This window comes from Panthera uncia (assembly GCF_023721935.1).
Source record: "Panthera uncia isolate 11264 chromosome A3 unlocalized genomic scaffold, Puncia_PCG_1.0 HiC_scaffold_12, whole genome shotgun sequence".
Lineage (NCBI taxonomy): Eukaryota > Metazoa > Chordata > Mammalia > Carnivora > Felidae > Panthera > Panthera uncia.
In genome coordinates, this window is record NW_026057579.1 from 32,829,519 (window position 1) to 32,851,804 (window position 22,286).

At 42.9% G+C, this 22,286-nt stretch overlaps 1 protein-coding gene across 2 annotated transcripts in view; it reads right to left on the minus strand.

The window, feature by feature from the left end:
* TAF1B (TATA-box binding protein associated factor, RNA polymerase I subunit B) overlaps positions 1-18,709 on the minus strand; it is a 67,701-nt gene extending 48,992 nt beyond the window's left edge. The window contains exons 1-6 of one of the 2 annotated variants that reach the window (XM_049652535.1): positions 18,394-18,709; positions 16,672-16,770; positions 13,582-13,669; positions 10,248-10,345; positions 7,330-7,419; positions 2,405-2,558 (exon numbers count right to left, since the gene is read on the minus strand). In XM_049652535.1, the coding sequence (XP_049508492.1) occupies positions 2,405-2,558; positions 7,330-7,419; positions 10,248-10,345; positions 13,582-13,669; positions 16,672-16,770; positions 18,394-18,411 (547 nt within the window). In that variant the 5' untranslated portion in view covers positions 18,412-18,709. Of the gene's footprint in view, positions 1-2,404; positions 2,559-7,329; positions 7,420-10,247; positions 10,346-13,581; positions 13,670-16,671; positions 16,771-17,645; positions 17,925-18,393 lie in introns of those variants that run through there. The other variant, XM_049652534.1, reaches the window with a different exon arrangement.
* Positions 18,710-22,286: the final 3,577 nt, after the last annotated feature.

A 22,286-nucleotide genomic window follows, 5' to 3' on the forward strand; every position in this document is an offset into this window, starting at 1 on the left:
TTTTTTTTTTTTTTTTTTTTTTTTTTTTTTTTTGCAATATGGAGGTTGCAGAAGAGCTGAAAATGAATGTCTCTTGGGAACAGCACATTTAGGGGAATAACAGACTACAATTTTTTTCATATCAAGCATTATAAATCTATTTGAATTACATGCATATAGAATTTTGATTAAAAATTTAAAGAATGTAGAAATAGTTTACACTTTCACAAAAACAAAATACTACATCTCCCTTTCTCCCTATGTATACATGAATAAAAAACTTTCTGGAATGATCTACAGCAAAGTAGTTTGGTTTTGGATGGCACAATAACTGATGATTTTCTTTGTGACGCTCTGTATTTCATAGTTGTGAAATAAAGGTTGTATTAGTAGTCACTTTACATGTAGAAACTAAAATAAAGCTCTAAGGATCACCATTTACTAAAAGCAAACACCAAAACAAAAACTCTTAACATAGAGAAACAATCTGGGGCACCTAGGTGGCTCAGTCGGTTAAACGTCCTACTTCAGCTCGGGTCATGATCTCACAGTTCATAAGTTCGAGCCCCACATCGGGCTCTGTGCTGACAGCTCAGAGCCTGGAGCCTGCTTCACATTCTGTATCTCCCTCTCTCTCTGCCCCTCCCCTGCTCGTGCTCTGTCTCTCTCTCAAAAGTAAATAATGAACATTAAAAAAATTGTTTTTTAAATAAAAAAGACATAGGGAAACAATCATGGTACTCTAAAAGGCTTGGATGACTTCAGACCTAGTCCTGGGGACAGTGGAGTTCAGGCCCGCCTGAAAACGTGGAAAGGAAACTCCAGAGATCCACGGCGGCCCAATTATTCTATGATTCTAACTTCTTTACTTCTTTGGACACAAAAAATAACTTGCCTGAGATCTGTGTCACTGTGCAGTCCAGCAAGTAATGCAGATATGCTGATAAAAGGAATTTGCTCTTTAGGGGGAACAGACTTGCAAAGAAGCAGTCCACACAAGAAATGCTTTGTTAAAAACTATATGTAATCATACAACCCAGACTTCCACAATCCCTAACACCAGTCGATTTGGAAGCAATCTCCCAAAGAACTCTGTCAGCACACATCAAGATTCTAGGAATCTATAATAAGAGCCTGGTCCGTTCTCTGAGGTCTGTTTTCCACCATGTTTATTTTATTATTATTATTTTTTTTTTAGTGTAGTGTAGAAACAATTGAAATCATGAATAAATGTGTTGGGGAAGGTCTATACCTGTTACCTTAAATATACTCCTTATCTATTTTAAATTATGGAATTAAATCAGAAAGTGAAACTCACACACGATACGATAAATTTTGCTTCAGTCTATGATTAGAAGTCGGATATATCATCTTTGACTCTTACCAATCTTATCACTTCGCTAAGATCTATCATTTCTCTGCTGCAACTTTTCTTTGGAAATTCTGAGCCCACACGTACATGATCTTTATTGAGCTTCGTTCTTTCCGGATCCACTTATTGTTCAACACCCTTTAAAAATGACACAAAGGGGCGCCTGGGTGGCTCAGGTGTCCTACTCTTAATTTCGGCTCAGGTCATGATCTCATAGTTTTGTGAGTACGACCCCTGCATCAGGCTCTGTGCTGACACTGAGGCGCCTGCTTAAGATTTTCCCTCTCTCTCTGCCCCTACCCCACTCATGCTCTGTCTCTCTCAAAATAAATAAATAAATAAATAAATAAACAAACAAACTTAAAAATTTTTAATAAATAAAAATCACATAAAAATACTCATGTGGAGACAATGTACCTTTTTAAAAAACTGCCCTAAGATTTCATTTAATTTACCTTTCTCCTAGCCATATGATTTACCAAGTCATTGCTTCTTGCTAGGCCACATTCCTTTTCTTGAAATACGAAAAGATTGGACTAAATTCTTTTTTTAAGTTTTATTTTATTTTGAGAGCGAGAGTGAGAGAGCGAGAGAGCGAGAGCAGGGGAGTGAAAGACAGAGAGAGGGAGAGAGAATCCCAAGCAGACTCTGCACTGTCAGCACGGAGCTCGATTGGGGGCTTGAACTCACGAACTGTGAGATCATGACCTGAACCGAAGTCAGATGCTTAACTGACTGAGCCACCCAGGTGCCCCTGGACTAAAATTTTTTTTTTATATTTATTTATTTTTGAGAGAGAGAGAGAGAGAGAGAGTGCGAGTGAGCTGGGGAGGGGCAGAAGGAGGGGGAGACACAGAATCTGAAGCAAGCTGCAGGCTCTGAGCTATCAACACAGAGCCCTACACGGGGCTTGAACTCACGGACTATGAGATCATGACCTGAGCTGAAGTCGGGAGCTTCACTGACTGAGCCACCCGGGTGCCCCTGAACTAAATTGTTTTTAGGGTACATTACCAGCTTTAAAATTCTAGGTAGTCTGATTCTCACTTTTACCTGATTGTGATGCTTTGCTGATGGGGAAAGGCTTCTGAGCAAGGCCATCAGGCTGAGACTCTGTTCCACTTTCAACAAAAGAAGGGCAGCTGAAGTCACTCAGCAGCTCAGGCTCGCTCTCCCAGTCTGAATGACTTTGGTTATCTTCTAATACCTATTTGCAAAATAATATACATAAAATTATTACACAGGAACTGAAAATGCAGTTAATTTCCACGAGCTTAACCAAGTCCTGCCCATCTGAAACACCGTAAGGCAAACTACTCCAGAGAACTGCAACCATGTGCCAGGTTCCGAAGACCAAAAGACCTCACCCTCCACCACGTGTCCCCTAGCAGCTCCTGGCGGTGCTCCCGGAGAAGGGCTGCAGACGAGGCTAAGCAAGGAAACAGGTTGCCAGCAGACACATCAGGCTTCCTTCTCCCTGTGACCAACGTCTCCCTTGTAGCTCTAGCAGCTACACCAATGGGCACGTCGATAATGACCCCACGCACAATGCTGGCTTATCTTCACTGAGCCTACCTGGGAATTTTCGCTTTGCATCTACGATAATGCCATTTCTCCTCCCTGGACTATCCTTTCTTCTCTACCTCTCCAATCCATTATTTACTCTATCATGCTGTCTCCCGACCAATTCTTCTTCCGAAGAGTTCTTGATTCCCTGAATTCCTGTGGCACTTTACTACTTATAACACTTAACTGACAAGGATATACTATCTCAGACGGTTGTTTAATTTTTCACACACGTATTGTTGAAATGTGGCTGGCTACAAAAAGGCCTCATCAGCTGACATTACCTTGGGGAAACTGATCACACTCAAAAGGCCACATTATCAGTTGTGCAGACCAAGAGACTCAATCTTAGGAAGAAGAGGTAAGACTCATGTTAAGGACACTCACAAGAGAATAAAGTAAAATCAACCAATCAATCAATCAATCAATCAGGGATGAGATGCTTGTGTCCTCTGTTATGCATTTCCCCTCTCTACAGGTAAGCATGAGACAAGGTACACAATGAAACTGGCAGATAAGCATGGACTCACTGAGAAAACCAAAGCAATCAGAAGACAATGTCCACAATCGTATGCAGGCGACCATCTGCCAGGAACTTGACTCTCTGTCTGATTCTTCTGGCAAACTATCCAAGCTCCCATCTAAAAAGGCAGCTTCTCCCTCTGGGCACCCAATTCCACCCCGTCTACTCAAAGATTATCCCTCACTTCTACTGTCTCTCCATTGAAAATTTCTTCTCTCCTGTATCATTCTTATCAGTACACAAATACGCTATCATTTATCCCACTTAAAAAACACACACACACACACACACAAACCTTTCCTGGATTCCATCTACAACATAAATTCTTTACACTTTGCAGCTAAATGTCTTGGAAGAGTTATCCAGACTGTCTCCAATTTCTCTCTTCCAAGTCTATCTTACACCTCATTCTTGTCATTTTTAAACATCTTTTTTTTGAGGGAGGGAGGGGCAGAGGGAAGAGGGAGAGAGAGTGGAGCCTGATGTGGGGCTCGATCCACGACCATGAGATCATGACCTGACCAAAACCAAGAGTCCGCCACTTAACTTACTGAGCCACCCAGGCACCCCTGAAGATTTTATTTTTGAGTAATCTCTCCACCCAACGTGGTGCTTGAACTCACAACCCCAAGACCAAGAGCTGCATACTCCACAGACTGAGCCAGCCAGGAACCCCTTTTATACGGCATTCTAATCAAACTTGTGGTCCCGCTACTCTACTCATCAATTTTTTGCCCTCTTCCTTCCTGGCCAGGCAGCAGTATTTCTCACAGTTGATCACTCCCCTCTTCTTGAAACTCTTTGTTCTTTCATTTCCAGAATGCCCCCTCACTCTCCAACCTTCCTCCTAATTTACCAGTTCGTCCTCAGACTTCTTTGTTGATGTTGCTTTTATCCCAAACATCTTAACCCTAGAGCGGGCCAGAGCTCAGTCCTTGGTTCCTTTCTCTGTCTTTACTCCTCGATGATATCATCTGGTCTTGTGGTTTTAAATACTACCTACTATATTGTTTTTGATTCCAAAATGCTCTTCCCTTCCCCATGTTTTAATATCCCTGGCATCAGGGTGTTTCTTACAACCAATGGCATGTCACAGTTTGATTTACAGAATTATTTTCTTTCTCGGGGATATGTAAAATAATGGCGCATCTTCCAAATAATGGCATTTTAGATTTGATGATTGCAATACATATTGAGAACATCCAGGGGAACCTGGGTGGCTCAGTCGTTTGAGCGTCCGGCTTCGGCTCAGGTCACGATCTTGCAGTTTGTGAGTTTGAGCCCCGCGTCAGGCTCTGTGCTGACAGCTCGGAGCCTGGAGCCATCTTCAGATTCTGTGTTCCCCTCTCTCTCCACCCCACTCTTGCTTGTGCTGTGTCTCTGTCTTTCAAAAATGAATAAACATTAAAAAAAAAAAAAAGAGAGAGAACGTCCAAATTTATATCTCCAGCCTAGACCTCTCTTCTGAATTGAAGGCTTATAAATCTAACAGTACCTGCAGTTTCCTCTTGGATGTCTAATAGCTGTCGCAAACGTCACATGTCCCCAACTGAACTACTGATTTTCCTGTTCCACCTGTAATTTCAGGTGACGGTAACTCCTTCCTTCCAACTGCTTAAGCTCCAAACTTAAGTCATCCTTGATGACTCTTCTCTTTCTCTCACACCCCACATCCAATCCATCAGGAAATTCGGTCGACTCTATTCCAGAGTTTATCTAGGATCTTACCACTTATCATTTCCATTGCTACAACTTGATCCCAGCCACCATCAGGTCTTAATCTGGAAGAGGGCTTTTCAAACCTTCGTGTGTGTAAGAAGCACCTAGGAAACGTGTTGAAATGTAGACTCTGACTCAGTAGGTCTGAGTCAGTCCTGAAATTCTGCATTTCTTCCCCTAGATATCCTCATGGCTTACTCTCACCTACGATTCCTCATCAGGGAGGGGTGGCCTTCCCCGATCACTCCATCTCAAATAGCACCCTTTCCTGCCACCCCCTTTGGTATTTCCCTTGCCCTGATTTATGCAATTGCTTGTTTGCTTTTTCTGGAAGTTTTAAGTCACTTATCTTGCCCAAGATCACACAAGTCACAAGTAGTGAAGCCAGGATTCAGATGACTCCTCTTACTATTCTTGGCACAGTCACATTCGAAGCATGAAGCAATTACTGAATATCTGAGGAGACTAAGCTTCTCACTTAAAAGTACTTGGTCCTTTTTCCTTTCAAAACCGAGTGTATTCAAAATAGGTATACTCTTCAGTAAAAATTATACACCAACTTGCATATCAGGTTAAAATTCTGCATACGCTTATTTACTCACCAAGAAGATTTTACTGTGATGACAATATTACTTTAGACTTTAGACAGGTGTTTAGTCAAGTTAACAAAAGTTTTTACAATATCTATTTTTTTATGTTTGTTTATTTTCGAGAGGGAGAGAGCACGAGCAGAGGAGGGGCAGAGAAACGAAAGCAGGTTCTGTGCTATCAGCGCAAAGCCTGACATGGGGTTTGAACCCACAAACCGTGAGATCATGACCTGAGCCGAGATCAAGAGTTGGGTGCCACCCAGGCACCCTAAACCTTTTGAAATACCTTAAGTTAAAGCAAACCGTAAGAGAGTCTCAAGGACTGAGAACCAACTAAGGTAGATGGGGGGTGGGGGGGAGGGGAAAGTGGGCGATGGGCAGGGAGGAGGGGACTTGTTGGGATGAGCACTGGGTGTCGTATGGAAACCAATTTGACAATAAATTATATTTAAAAAAAAATCAAAAATAAATAAATATCTTAAGTTCCCCTAAACATATTAAAATGTCAGAGAGAATTCCAGGTTCTGATTCAAATTTTCTATGTAGTAGGTAAAACTCCAGTGTACAAATATAACCAACAAATACTTTAGTTGTGTAATTCTAAAGATCAGGTTCTTAATAGTCTGGATGGTTCTTTCTTTTCTCTTTCAAAGTGTCACCATAGAACCACATAGTATCTTTTGCTTTTCTTGAGAAGTATCTGCCTCCTGAATCAAGAGAAGATAATGTTTCATAACTCTATCATTAAAAAGTATTGTCCGGGGGCACATGAGTGGCTCAGTTAGTTAAGCATCTGACTCTTGATCTCAGCTCAGGTCATGATCTGATGGTTCATGAGTTCGAGCCCCACATCAGGCTCTGCTCTGACAGTGTGGAACATGTTTGGGATTCCCTCTCTTCCTCTCTCTCTGCCCCTCCCCTGCTCGTGCCCACTCCCCTCTCTCTCTCTCTCTCAAAAATAAATGACCATTAAAAAAAAAGTATTGTCTGTTCATGTCTCCTAAGGCAAGGGAAATAAAAGCAAAAATGAACTATTAGGACCTCATCAAGATAAAAAGCTTCTGCACAGCAAAGGAAATAATCAACAAAACTATAAGGCAACCTACAGAATGGGAGAAGATATTTGCAGGTGACATATCAGATAAAGGGTTAGTATCCAAAATCTATAAAGAACTTACCAAACTCAACACCCAAAAAATAAATAATCCCGTGAAGAAATGGGCAGAAGACATGAATAGACATTTTTCCAAAGAAGACATCCAGATGGCAAACAGACACATGAAAAGATGCCCAACATCGCTCCTCATTAGGGAAATACAAATCAAATTTCTTAAAAGAAATTGCTTAAACTTCTACTTAGAACTTAACTACAAATTTCTTTGTTTCAACTAGTCAGATAAGAAATCCAAATTAATTCCAATGTCTAGATCAGTGACCTTGTCCTTCTGGACTATAACAGAAACATCTTCACTGACGATTCTCTGACAAACATCATAAATCCAGACGAGGCTGAACCTGTTTTCATCTCTACCTCATACTAGAAATGTCTTTTAATCCTGCGTTTCAGACTTGTGACTTACCGTAACTTTTCTTCTACAAACTGGGTTTTTACAATAGGCCTGCTTGCTCTTCTGAAGGTAGCGCCTCCAAAAATTATGTAGAACTTCATTCTAAGGTAGAAGGGAAGTGAGTGGTAATTCAGGTCACGCCAAACACACCGGTACATCTCTACCACATGTACTTCACATACTGCCCTCCATTCAAACGTGTTCCTACCTTCCTTACCTACTTTCTTGAAAAAGAACGATCATCACAAAATCTGTGTATCAGTATATGGCAGGTATACGGCAAACACTGAATAAATTCTTCATTATCTTTGATCTTAGAGAAAGAAGAGACTAATTCTGTAAAGGTCACCTAGTTGACCCCTTCCTTTTGCAGGTTAAGTAAATTAAGAATCAGAGAGGGGCACCTGGGAGGCCCAAGTTGGTGAAGCCTCCGACTTCGGCTCAGGTCATGATCTCACGGTTCATGGGTTCGAGCCCCGCGTCGGGCTCTGTGCCGACAGCTCGGAGCCTGGAGCCTGCTTCCGATTCTGGGTCTCCCTCTCTCTCTGCCCCTCCCCGCTTGCATTCTGACTCTCTCTCAAAAATAAATAAACATTAAAAAAATTAAAAGAAAAAAAGAATGAGAGAAAGCAAGCAACATCTACGTGACTACACTTCTGGTTAGAAGCAGAGCTGCTATTGGGTCCAGGCAGAAGTAAAATAAAACAGGACAAACAAAACAAAACAGCTTCTCTTTTATTCAGCACCTACTAGGCATGAGGCATCCGTTAGCTCTGATACAACACTGCAAGACAGCCATTATCTCCATTTTACCGCTACAGAAACTGAGTAAATTGGCCAAAATGACCCAATTTCCAATTTAAGTGGAAAAACCATGAATAGGATTTGGAGTCAGTTTTGAGTCCAGAGCCTGTGTTCTTAGAGTGATGCCGTTCCTATGCCATTTAAATGGTCAGGTCTAATGGGTTATGCTCATTGGCTAATTTCAGACAAACTGTTTTCAGGATTAACCCCAATGAAGTGGGTAGACAACTATATAGGAGTAAACCCTACTGTATCTATTTGGTATAACTATATGCGACTATAAATTGAAAGCATTTATACAGAGGATGGCTTGAAAGAAACCAGATTCCCAAACCCCCAGACTACCAGCAATCTTCCCTAATTTAATGACCGCCATGGATGCCATCTGGTCTCTCGTGTTTTTGGATTTTTAATTCCTATAATACTTTTCAGGGTAGGCCCAGGGTCCTTTTAGGCTACAAACTGATCTAGAGGGCATTCTTTTTGGCTTGCCTCAAACACTGGTTTGAACAGCGAAGGCTCCTCTACAAATCCTTCCTTGGTGACTTCAGTCCACATTGATCTTTCTCCCTTCTCTTTTTGCCCTTAATGTCATTTATGAGCACAGCATTCTATCGTTTCATTTTTTTTTTAAAGTTTCATTTTTTTTTTAAAGTTTATTTATTTTGAGAGAGAAAGAGAGTGCAAGCAGGGGAAGGGCAGAGACAGAGGGAGAGAGGGAATCCCAAGCAGGCTCAGAGCCCAAGGTGGGGCTTGATCTCACAAACCAAACCGTGAGATCATGACCCGAGCTGAAATCAAGCGAGTCGGGTGCTCAATCGACTGAGCCACCCAGGCGTCCCTCCACCATTTCATGTTTACTCATGCCACATGGGTGACACGCTCTCTCCAACTAGGCTGCATCTCTTAGTACCTGGTTTCCAGTAACGGGCACGAAGCAAGTGTATAATAACTGCTTGTTGCTAAATAACTGGCTTTTTAAAGAATTCCTGAAATGGCTTCAACCAGATGAAGAAACGTGAAATTCACGTAACCGTAGGGATTGTGGTACTCTGGAGGAACAGCAGGTCCAAGTGTGGTCCCCGGACCATCAGTGTCACCTGGGAACTTGTAAGAAATGCAAATTCCGGGGGCACCTCGTGGGGTTCTGCACTTGGGATTCTCTCTCTCCCCCTCTCTGCCCTTCCCCCACTTGTGTGCACTCATTCTCTCTCTCTCTCTCTCTCTCTCTCTCTCTCTCTCTCTCAAAATAAATAAATAAACATTAAAAAGAAAAAAGAAAAGAAAAGAAAAGAAAAGAAATGCAAATTTTGGGCCTTACTCCAGACCTACTGAATTGGAAACGCTAGAATGAGGTTCGGCAATCTGTGTTTTAATCAGCCTTCCAGGTGATTCTGGTACGCATTCAAGTTTGAGAAGCACTGTTTTAATGCATCACTCCCCAAAATGCATTCTGAAACTCAACTCCTGATAGATACACACACTAGAGGATTTTCTCAAATTGTGAATGCCACAGACTACTTCCCCTTGGAAATTAAACAATCACGTAACACAGAGAAGGCACCAAAAAGTCTGCAAGGTTATTTGTTTTACTTTATTTAACCCAATGTTTCCTAAATGCTGAAACTAAATATGTTTATATTTAAATATATTAATATTTAATATTGAAGACTAAAACCTTTCCTTTTAAGTTTATTTATTTGAGGGAGACAGAGACAGTGCAAGTGGGGGAGGGGCAGAGAGCGAGGGACAGAGAGAATCCCAAGCAAGCTCCGCACTGTCAGTGCAGAGCCCGACGTGGAGCTTGAACTCACAAAACCACGAGATCATGACCTGAGCCAAAACCAAGAGTCAGACGCTCGACTGACTGAGCCGCCCAGGTGCCTCTGAAGACTAAAACCTTTTTTATTTTCTTTTGGATGCATTGCTTATTTATGTTCTGTAGAGCACACTTTGGAAATTATTGGCCTAATAAAAAGATTAAAGAAAAAACATCAGAAAAAATGATTCTTTCAGTAGCCCGAGTGTCATTACTGATAGCCCTACTTTTCTCCTTAGTTTCCCTCCAAATCCTACTGTTATTCAAACGAAGCATAAAGCTAGCCTCTAGACACAAATGGACTCACCTTTAGTTCTGGGCCCACTCCAAGGGTCTTTAAGGCTTCCGCTTGTTGATAAAGTATGTGCTGAAAACCTTCACACACATACCAATCCCAGCCTCTCTCTAAACAACAAATAACATGCTTCAGACATGTGCATTCCTATTTACTACAGGCTACCACATAATTACAACTAGGTTTTACACATTACAGCTGGAATTTTTTTGTATACCTGAGTAGGAATACTCTCTCGTTTCCAATCTGGCAAATACGTACTAAGTGCTAAAGCTAAACCCCGTTTTTATAATTCATCAGATTTTAAATATTTTAAGTTATCTACAATTTTTCTGAAATACTCATGGAAAAGGCAGAAAAACGAATAGTCAACATATTAAAAAATGAAATAAGCTTTAAAAGTATATACTGAACCCCAAAAGGTACTGTACTGGACAATACCCGGCAGAATCCGAAAGGAAAGAATGTTCGACACTCAGCCTTGGCTTCTCCAGGCCTCTGTCCCGGTCACAAAGAAAGGGAACGGTGGGTATTTGGAGAATGAATGAACAAAAGCCAAGATGCGAAGGTCTAGGAGTGCAGAGAGTGCACTAAGAACATTCTAAGAAAATACAGTGCTCGATGGCATTCTGCTTTTCTGGAGACAGTTACAGGTTGCAGGGAGAGAATGGAAGCAAGGAAACAAATACTTCCTGAACCCTGCCTTGGCACCAGGTATGTGCTGAATATTTGAAATATATTATTTTCTTTAATGCTCAAAACAACCCTAGGAGATTGTGAAGAAATCTGCCTCCACAGCAGACAGAGCTACATGTTTAAACAGAACTACCAGTTAAAGAAAATATTAAAACCGGTTAAGACCCTAATGTTTTACTCCTCTCTGCTGGACAAATATCCCAACTCTATGGAAAACATGTTATCGGCACCTTTTACACATAGTTTATGAAGTCTGTTACTAGGACTCCAGGCTCCCCTCTCCCCGCAGGATGTCACAGGACTCCTACTCCCCACCCTGTTGACGAACCCAATTTCTGGAAAGGGTCTTGGGTTGTATATGAGTAAGAGAGAAAGCCTCTAATTTTGATGCATTCTGAAACTGAGGGAGTTTAAGCTCTTAAAGCTGAACACGTGCGCATTCTTCTTGCAGAACACCATTCTTACAAAATGGTAAAGTCGTATTTAAATTCTGAGTTCCTATTTTATAGAACAAATGGTATTACCATTCTCATTTTACTGATGAAGAAACTATGTTGGGTCAAAGAAGCTGAATATAAGACACCTGACACCTAATTTGAAGCATTTAAATCTCCTTCAGCAATTTAAGTTTAAACTATACATATTTTTTTTTTTTTAAGTAGGCTTCATGCCCAGCATAGAGCTCAGTGTGGGGCTTGAACTCACAACCCTGAGATCAAGACCTGAGCTGAGATCCAGAGTCGGACCCTTAACTGACGGAGCCATCCAGGCACCCCTAAACTATACATTTTATCTACTTAAGTAAAATACAGATTAATCAAGTTTTATTGTAATAAAATTTAATTAAAATTAATCAGCTTTTAGCCTAATAAAAACAGTCACTATTAAAGGTAAAACAGAAACATGAGTTAGCATTTAGGCATTCTGTCTGTTATTCATCTAAGAATATCAATGTATTTCATATAGACGTTTCACGAATATTTATATATCTACATTTCATGGGTGTGTGTCCTTAAAGCTACCTTACAACAGTGTACAAGAATCCGCTGTTACCATTAGCCTGGTTTCATATTGGAGAATCTGGCCCTGGGTAGTCACAGAAATAAAAAGCATCGGACTTGGGGCACTCAGGTGGCTCAGGGGGTCAAGTGTCTGACTGTTGATTTCAGCTCAGGTCATGATCTCACAGTTGGTGGGATTCAGCCGCCTGTCGGGCTCTGTGCTGACAGTGTGGAGCCTGCTTGGGATTCTCTCTCTCTCCCTCTCTCTGCCCCTCCCCTGCTCGTAAGCGCACACACTCGCTCTCTCTCACTCTCTGTCTCAAAATAAATAAATAAATTTAAAAAAATTAAAGCATCAGACTTTACCTCAGATTCTTCTCAGTAATGGTTAATTATATATACTCACTAGATTAATGAAATAGGTCACCTTTCAATGCACACCCATGTTGAGACTATTTTAAGGAAAATGATGTTCCTATTTTAGAAGGGTGTGTTCAAAATTCAGTGTGAGAAATGGATTTCTAAAAGATGAATGTTATGTTTAACTCACCTATCCTGACAATTTCATAGTTGAGTCATTTCAGAAAATAAGCATTTTTCTTTAAAAGCACAGAAAATCATATTCACAATACATGACATAGAACAGAGAAACATATGCCAACAGATAAGAAGAAATACACTCCATTATCCTTTTTTGCACAATAGTTCCTCCACTGGTTACCCCTGTCAGAATGGCTGACATGAACAACTCAGGCAACAACAGATGTTGGCGAGGATGCAGAGAGAGAGGATCTCTTTTGCATCGTTGGTGGCAACGCAGGCTGGTGCGGCCACTCTGGAAGACAGGATGGAGGTTCCTCAAAAAAACTAAAAATAGAACCGCCCTACGACCCAGCAATCGCACTACTAGGCGTTTATCCAAGGGATACGGGTGTGCTGTTTCGAAGGGACACACGTACCCCTATGTTTATAGCAGCGCTATCAACAATAGCAAAGTATGGAAAGAGCCCAGATGTCCATCGATGCATGAATGGATCAAGAAGGTGTGGTCTGTATATACAATGGAGTATGACTCGGCAATCAAAGAGGATGAAATCTTGCCATTTGCAACTACGTGGATGGAACTGGAGGGTATTATGCTGAGTGAAATTAGTCAGTCAGAGAAAGACAAACATCATATGACTTCACTCCTATGAGGACTTGAAGAGACAAAACAGGAACATAAGGGAAGGGAAACAAAAATAATATAAAAACAGGGAGGGGGACAAAACGGAAGAGACTCATAAATATGGAGGACAAACAGGGTTACTGGAGGGGTTGTGGGAGGGGAGATGGGCTAAATGGGTCAGGGGCATTAAGGAATCTACTCCTGAAATCATTGCTTCACTATATGCTAACTAACTTGGATGTAAATTTTAAAAAATAAAAAATAAAGTTAAAAAAAAATAGCTGCTCCACTGGAAGACCAACTCACAACAATAAGGATAAAAACAGGATATGCTTTTAAGACATTTACTTCCGATTTTACCATCAACAATTACCCACTTTAATTCCACTTTGGATGAGCCATTTACAACTCTGGCAACTTGTCTAAAATCCATTTAAAATTCCATCCCACATCTCTAAGCACATATGAAGAAAGGGCTTACCAAGTTTTCTTTTTCTTTTAAGTCCCCGGTTGATGGCTTGTATTTTAGTATTAGGAATAGCCCCAGTGTTTATGACTTCCTTTGATCTCTGCAGGAAACAGACAGACCATGAAAAAGATGGTTTTACATCTCCCTAAATGTATTTCCAAGCATCTCTGGGAAGCATAATGAACCAAACTGGGAGCGCCAGGACCAAGGACAGTAACATTTCGGGAAAATTATATCAACTGTAAGATTTTGGTTAACCTTTATGTTGCTTTTTCATTCCAGATTTTTTCACTACTTAAAACAGTACCTGGAACACAATAAACGCTAAATAAAAGTCTGCCCAATTAATAAACTTTTATTTTAAATCACTTTCTAATTTTTTCAAATGAAACCTAAAGTCAAACTTCCTTTTCTCCTCCATCCAAACACGCTCTGGAATGAAGAGAGCTGTATTTGTTGTAACCAGCAATGCCTACACTGCATACAGATTTGTTTCATCCTGCTGTTCTACGTATTTGAATAATACAGCTTTCATTTCTGAAATTATAAAAGTACTACTTTTTATTTTTACTCAAACCTGCAGAATTTTAGCGTGATAAATAGTGAGTAGCATAAATGGTGAGTATAACTCATCCCATAGTCTTTGACTCCAAGTGCTCTCAAGGGCTGGTACCTAAGATTCTGCCTTTCTCACAACCAAAACATAAAAGCATTAAGTCTTAATGATGGGAGAAAGGTGAAGATTTCTAACCAAAAGGCAACATTTATATATGTCTCTAAACTTAGAGATTGGAATGAAGTTTATCGGCAGCCTTCACTAAGAGTAAAAGAAACACCTTTAACGATAGGATTTGGGGAATGTATTTCCTGTAGTCAGAGAAACCACATTCAAAGCAGTATTAGTGGACTGGGTTGGCCACACTGAAAACAAAGATCCATCAGAATACATACCAAAGCAGTTACCCTACAAAGACAGGTACAACTTATAAGAAGTAGGCAGGGAGGAGCGCCTGGGTCGCTCGGTCTGTTAAGGGCAAGTGTCTGACTTAAGCTCAGGTTATGATCTCACGGGTTCCTGCGTATGAGCCGAGCCCTGCATCGGGCTCTGTGCTGACGGCTCAGAGCCCGGGGCCCGCTTCGGATTCTGTGTCTCCCTCTCTCTCTGCCCCTCCCCCGCTCATGCTCTGTCTCTCTCTCTCAAATAAACATTAAAAAAAAAAAAAAAAAAAGAATGCTACATTCTTGACAAGTTACTCTACACAGGTTGTCTTTCAAGTGTGGAACTAGATGGTGTAGTGGTATTAGGATCTTTCAAGTTAAAGTAACTACAGGTTTTATTGGACAGAATCAAACAGGAACATTATTAAAGACAGAAATAAAAGACGCAATTAGTTAATGGAGTTTAATTTCTACGAAAATAGCACGCTGACTTCATCTGCCAGTGACGAACTGTCCAATTAGATGCAATCTTCTTTCGCTGTGTTGACATTTGCACGGCCACTGCAGAAACAACGGTGAGTAAAACTGCTAGTGCCTTCCGTGCACCCGAGCAAAGAGTATCACACTGCATCTGTTTAAAGTGAATGAGTTGACGTGTTTACATCCGCATATGCACGTGTAACTACACGCAGAGATACACGTATAAACATCTTCACAAAACCATCGCCACCACCAAGGTAATAACACGTATCCACCCCCTCCCCAAATTTCACTGAGCTAGCATTGTTTTAGCTGTTCCATGTGACTTAAATGGGAAGCAGGCATAAGAACTTCAGCTGCATACTGGAAAACAATGATTGCTTCAAGAAAAGCTCTTGCGAGGGCGCCTGGGTGGTTCAGTCGGTTAAGCGTCCGACTCTTGGTTTCAGCTCAGGTCATGATCTCACGGTCTGTGGGTACGAGCCCTGCATCGGGCTCTGCGCGGACAGTGAGGAACCTGCTTGGGATTCTCTCTCTTCCTCTCTCTCTGCTCCTCCCGTGCTTGCTCTCTCTCTCTCTCTCAAAATAAAAACATAAACTTAAAAAAAAAGAAAAAAGAAAAGCTCTTGGGTGAGCTACAAGGTAAATTAGCCACTTTCCTCAAGGGAAAAAGTTTTTGTTAGTTGCTTTACATATTTTGCCCAAGTTTTTAGCTGTTTAAGGTAGGAAGATAAATCCGGTCCCTGTTACTCCATCTTGGCCCAAAGCAGAAGTCTACACGGTTACTTTTCTCGGTCTCAAATCTGCCTTTCTTAAGTCTATATGGTGAAGGTCATATTTGCTCCTCCCCAGCTCTGTGGACTTGAAGCAAATCCTCTTCCCGAGAGGAGTCCTGGCACGTTTGGCCTGTCCAGGGGCAGACTGCCCACACCTTTGATCATTTTGGTTACAGTGGCCCGGATGTGTGGTAACTAGAACAGGACGTTGCACTCACAGTGTGAAGAGGCCTCACTGACCAACGTTACCCAGGACAGCATGACAGTCTCTAGCGTCAGAGGCAGGTGCGATGGGGTAAAAGGAACACTGTAGTCAGAAGACTCAGGTTCACGTCCGGGCTCAACACTTTAGACTTGTGCGACTTGGGCACACTCACTCAGCTCGTGAGCCCCACTTGCCCCATCAGGGACCATAATAGTATATCTCACAGGTGAAAATGAATATTAGGAGAAAATGAAATAGTGGATAAGAAAACACTTTGCAAATCTGTAAGGTATTAAACAGAGGTAAAATGAGAATGAAGCATATTCAATATTCCCAACGGTACTCAATCTACATTCCATCTTCCAAACCTCAAAGCTAGAACACATTAAACACTCTTACAGAAGTATTAAGAAGAAATGCATCACCTTCTAAGTACAATTTTAATTATTTTCCCTTACACAACACAGTCTGAGTCATGACATCACTTGTAAATGAGGCCCAACATCATTTCAAAAACCCATCCTGAATGTGATTTACATGTTCCTTAACTCATGTAGAAGCAGTGAAGATTAACATTCTTGGAATCTGCCCACGGCAGGAGTGACAAAAAGCGATCAATTACTTGGGCACTATGCCACATAACAGGCTAAAACTGCAATTTTCAAAACATTGGCAAATGCATAAATGATGTCTGTTACTTACTTCTGTAACGTTGTGGCAAGAAGTGCAGTAATATTTGCCTTCATCAGTAAGACCCCAAGAGACAGCAGCACACTGAGTGCACCTTTCTTTGAATTCTTTCTATAGGAGCAGATAGAAAAGGGGTTACTATCAAATCATATTCAACCACATTGCATTTCTACAAAGAAGGTTCCCTGGATTTTACCCTATAGATTAAAAAAAAAATCATAGACAATAAAAAAATATATCAGAGAGATTATCTATAAGAAGAAGAGCCGTTCAGTCTTTTGGACAGTTTGAAATGGAATTAAATTATTTTTAAAAGTTTCTAAAATATGCAGTGGGGGAGGGGAGAAAAAGAAGAAAAGGTGATGGGGTAAAATGTTAAAAAAGATGAGTAAATAAAACTCCTTGAAAGTGCTGCGAGGAAAAAAGACGACAAGATTTAAGAAAAGACTTTAAAAATAGAAATAGGGGCCCCTGGGTGGCTCAGTTGGTTGAGCGCGCCACTTCAGCTCAGGTCATGATCTCAGGGCTCATGAGTTCAAGCCCGTGGGGCTCTGTGCTGACAGCTCAGAGCCTGGAGCTTGCTCCTGATTCTGTGTCTCCTTCTCGCCCTCTGCCCCTCCCCCACTCGCACACTGTCTCACTCTGTCTCTCAAAAATAAATAAATGTAAAAAAAAGAAGAAGAAGAAGAAGAAGAAGAAGAAGAAGAAGAAGAAGAAGAAGAAGAAATAGCAGGCCATTTGCAACGTCCTCCGTGACACTAAAAACACAGATGACATGAGAACCAGATTTGTATTGGGGTTGTTTCAAGTTTCGATTTATTCATTCAGCAATATAAGGAGTATTACCCATGCATGTCCTAGGCATTTAACTAGGTGCTGGGGATTCAGTGGTGAGCAAAACAGGATCCCTACTCATGGCAAGTACAGGTTAGTGGTGAGTTATAATGATCAATTATAATGGTGAGTTAATGATCAATTTCATTCACCTGGCATTTACAGACGTTAACCATCCATCATTCAATAACCATTTACTGAGCATCTATAACGACTAAGCCCTTCTACCACATGGTGCTTCCGTCCATACATACACTGGCACTAAATTCCTGAGCCCCAGCGTTTAGGTCTTTGACCTTGTCGTTGATCTAGCTACCGAATGCTCCTTCAATAGGGCCAAAGGGTGCAGCATTTCATGTAGCGAGTTAGAAATGAACGCCGAAATCATTTCAACAAGTCGGTAAAGTTTGCAATGACCCCGTACTGAAAAGCGGCATCACCTCGGCGCGGCCCGAACCCGAATTTGGAATCCCTCACCCAGCCGGCGGCGAGGATTCCCAGAGACACAGGCGGGGGTTGCGGAGGAGCCGGCGGGTGCCAACCCCGACCCTTCCCACGCCCACCCCGCCAGCAAGGAGAACCCGTGGGTGGCCCCGCCGACAGGGGACGCGCCACGTGGGTGGCCACCGCCACAAGCCCCACAGCTTCGGCCTCCCCCGGAAACACACCCCTACGGACTAACGCCCCGCCCTCCCTTCAGCCGCGACCTCACCGGGCCAGAAACGCCAGCCGCACCCCGGGCCCGCCAGCCCCATCCCTTGCCCCGCCCCGCAGCCTTCCGCCCGCCCTCCTCCCGCCAGCGGCCGCCCCCACGGCCGGTCGGCGTCCTCCAGCCGCTTCCCTCGGCCTCCCTCCCCTCCCGCCCCGCCGTCGCGCCCCCAGGGCGCCCGGCTCCCTCACCGCCTCCTCCAGGTCCATCGCAGCGCCGCGGGGCCCGTTACCCGGGCAGCGAGCGCGGCTTCCGGGAGCGCCGGGCGGAGCCCGCCGGGCGGAAACCGAGACCGCGGCTTTGCGTTCCGGGCGCCTGGGGCTGCGGGGAGGTCCCCGCCGGCTCCGGGAGGGAAGCTCCGCCAGCCCCGCGGCCCCCTCCCAGACTGCATTCCTCTCATAGTCGTCGTGACCCGAGCCGACCGGGAAGAAACGGGGCGGTGCCTCACACCGAGCCGATTCAGCCCCGCTCCGCTCGCTGCAGAACCGTCTTCCCGCTGCGCGCGGCGAGGGGGGCGGTGGCGCGGCCGACGGTCCCCAGCGTGGACTCGGAGCGCTCCCGGGTCTCCACTCCGCGCTGGCTTTGCACGGGAGAGGCCTGGGGTTCTGGAGGGAAGAACACGTTTTCGCGGTAGACCCGGATTCAATCACCGTTTTCTGTGCCTCAGTTTCCTCCTCTGTAAGAGTTCGATACTAAGTGTTAGTCTGTATATTTTTTTAATGGTTATTTTTGAGACCGAGACAGAGCGCAAGCAGGGGAGGGGCAGAGACGGAGACACAGAATCCCAAGCAGGCTCCAGGCTCTGAGGGCTCAGCACAGAGCCCCACGTGGGGCTCGAACTCCCGAATCCTGAGAGCCTGACCTGAGCTGAAGTCGGTGGCCTAACCAACGGAGCCACCCGAGCACCCCTACTAAGGATTAGCCTTAAGCAAGCATTTTACTTGGAAGCGGTTGGAGGAGTTACGCGATCTGACTTAATGTTTGACAGATCAGTCTGAGCCTTCCGGGGAGAAGACACCGATGGGGGCAAAGGTAGAAGTTGAGAGGCAAGTCAGGAGAGTCTTAATCCAGACAAGAGAGGAGGGTAGCTTGAACCAGGTAAAAGCAGTGGAGACAGTGAGAAGTGCTAAAATTCTGGAAATACAGATTTTGAAGGTAGACATAGGATATCTTGAAGGTCAGGAAGTGGGCGGTAACAGAAAGAAAAAAGTCAAGGGTGACTTCAAGACTTTTGACCTGCAGCTAGAAGGGTGAAGCCATCATTGACTGAGTAGGGGCAGACCGTGGGCGGAACAGTTTGAGAGCAGGGTAGAAAGGAGCCCCGAGTTGGATTCTGGACCTATCAAGTTAGAGATGCTGGTAAGACATCCAGGGAGGATGAGAAGGCAGTTTGTAGCATTCACAGGCTACTCCTGGACTGGAGACATACACTCGGCAGTGCTCTCTGTCTAGATGGTATTTAAAGTCATGAGACCAGAGGAGATCACCAAGCAGGCGGCTCTTTATTCACTCGCTCCTTACTTCCCTGGCAGTTCACTTATTTCACAAAGTTGTTAAACACCCACTAGCTGCCGGGCACTGCGCCAGCAATTGGGAAATAAGAGCTAAACAAGACAGACTCCCTGCCTTCCAGAGACTCCCAGGCCAGTGGCGCAGCCCATCTCGTCATTTTTTCATGGCACCGCACAAATGTTCTGTCCGGTTGTGTCACCCGTGGCATTTGCCAGGCTTGGCTCTGTGCAGCTTCAGACTCTTTCTGAAAAATCTTACCTATCGTTAGAGCATTAAGGGTCGTCGTATGAACAGCTAGACCATAAGCCTCTTATTTTCTAGATCAGCCCTGATTTCAAATGTTGAACTGTTAGAAAAAGAGGGCAGCACCGAATGCTCAACTAAATAGTTAATGTATTGAACTAAATATGAGATCAGGAATCTTTGTCTTTTTGTTATTGCCGTGTATCCAGGGCCTAGAACAGTACTCAGCTCATAGAATGTGATCAATAAATATTTGTTGAATGGATGAATGATTTTGTAAGATTTTCATGTATACGCAAAGTAGTTTAAACAGATGACATATCTTGATTGGAGACTTTGGGCGTGGTTGCACAGGAATGAGTCACAGATTTTTCCAGCCATTCCTTACCAGAAAATTGTTTTGAGCAAAGCCAGCCCTCTGGAAGATGTTGTCATAGACTGTAAGAATTAAAGGAGTGTTCGAACAGAGAAGCGCAGTTCTTAAAACTCTGGCTCAGGTGCCCTATTTGCCTGTCAGATTGGCACAGATAATTTGAATGGACTCTGCCTTATGCTGCAGGTGAGCGTGAATGTGGGTGTATTTCTGGAAAAAACGTTGAGCTACATACAGGTAATGTTGTGGGGCAACAATGAGGTAACCCCAAGAAGAGGAAACAGGGAAATAAAATTAGAATTGAGATAATAGACCTTTAAAGCGTCTAGGGAGTCTCTGGGCCAAGATTTGATTCGACATCTTGATGGAAGGTATTAACATATCTAAAGAAAGAATGTGTACATCAGAAAGAGATACATTTAGCCCACCTGGTAAAGGTGGACCTAAATTCCCGCAAGGACCCCAGCTGTGCTATTATGCACCGGCAGCTGCTATATGTGACATTCCACGTAAGTGACAGCCGGTGGGACCGACACTAACCGCTACTCAATTCTGCCAATAACTCTAGGCTAATAAATTTGCAATTTTGATGAGATGGACAAATTCCTAGAAAAATACAAGTTACCAAAATGTATGTAGAAGAAATAGGAAGTCTGAACAAGTCTAGATTTATAGGAAATAGGTACGCTGTATAAATAAAAAACCTCACACAGAAAACCCCAATCTCAAATGAGTTAAAGGTAGTAAATTTCTACCAAATGTTCAAGAAAGAAATAGTAGGGACGCCTGGGAGGCTCAGTCGGTTAAGTGTCTGACTCTTGATTTCAGCTCAGGTCGTGATTCGTGAGTTTGAGTCCTGTGTGAGGCCCTGTGCTGACAGAGCAGAGCATGCTTGGGATTCTCTCTCTCCCCATCTGTCCCTCCCCTGTGTACCCTTGCGCTGTCTTTCTCTCTCTCTCAAAATAAATAAATAAAGTTAAAAAAAAAAGAAAGAAGTAGCCCCCATCTCACACAGACTCTTCCAAATAATGGGAAAAGCACATCTTATGAGGCCAGCATAACTCTGACATCAAAACACGGCAAGAATATTCAAAGAAAAGTAAAAATTGAAGTCCATTCTCTCTCAGTAACATAGATGAAAAAATTCCAAACAAAATACCAGGAAATCGAATGCAAGTCCTTTGTTATACTGAGCAATATATATAAATAGTTTAATAAATCAAAACCAAGTGGAGTTTATTCTAGGAATGTAAAGTTGGTTTAAGTTAGAAGATACATAAGTCAAACAGTAGTGCAAGAATAGACCAAAAGAGGGGCGCCTGGGTGGCTCAGTCAGTTGAGTGGCCAACTCCGGCTCGGGTCATGATCTCACGGTTCGTGGGTTTGGGCCCCGCGTCGGGCTCTGTGCTGACAGCTCAGAACCTGGAGGCTGCTTCAGATTCTGTGTCTCCCTCTCTCTTCCCCTCCCTCGCTCATGCTCTGTCTCTCTCCCTCTCTCTCTCTCAAAAATGAATAAACATTAAAAAAAAAATAGACCAAAAGATCAATGGAAGAGAACAGAAAGTCCAGAAACTGACCACCCCCCCCCCCCGCCAAAAAAAAGTAAGATAACCCGGTTTACAACAAAGGTGCTACTAAAATTCAGTGGGAAAGCAGTTTTTTCAATAAAAACTATGATCAGTTGAACTTTCGTATAAAAAAAAAAATACCCCTACATCACACCATATACAAAAAAATAATTTGAAGTGTATCATAGCCCCGCGTGTAATGATTAAAGCCATAGAGCTTCTAGGAAAAAAACCAGAAGACATCTTTCTGACTTGAGATAGATTTCCCAAAGAGCACAATCCTAAAAGCACTATCCGTGAAAGAAAAGATTGTTAAATTGGACTTATTTAAAATTAGGAACTTCAGTTCATCGAAAGACATTGTTGAAGCGAACCAAAGACTGGGAAA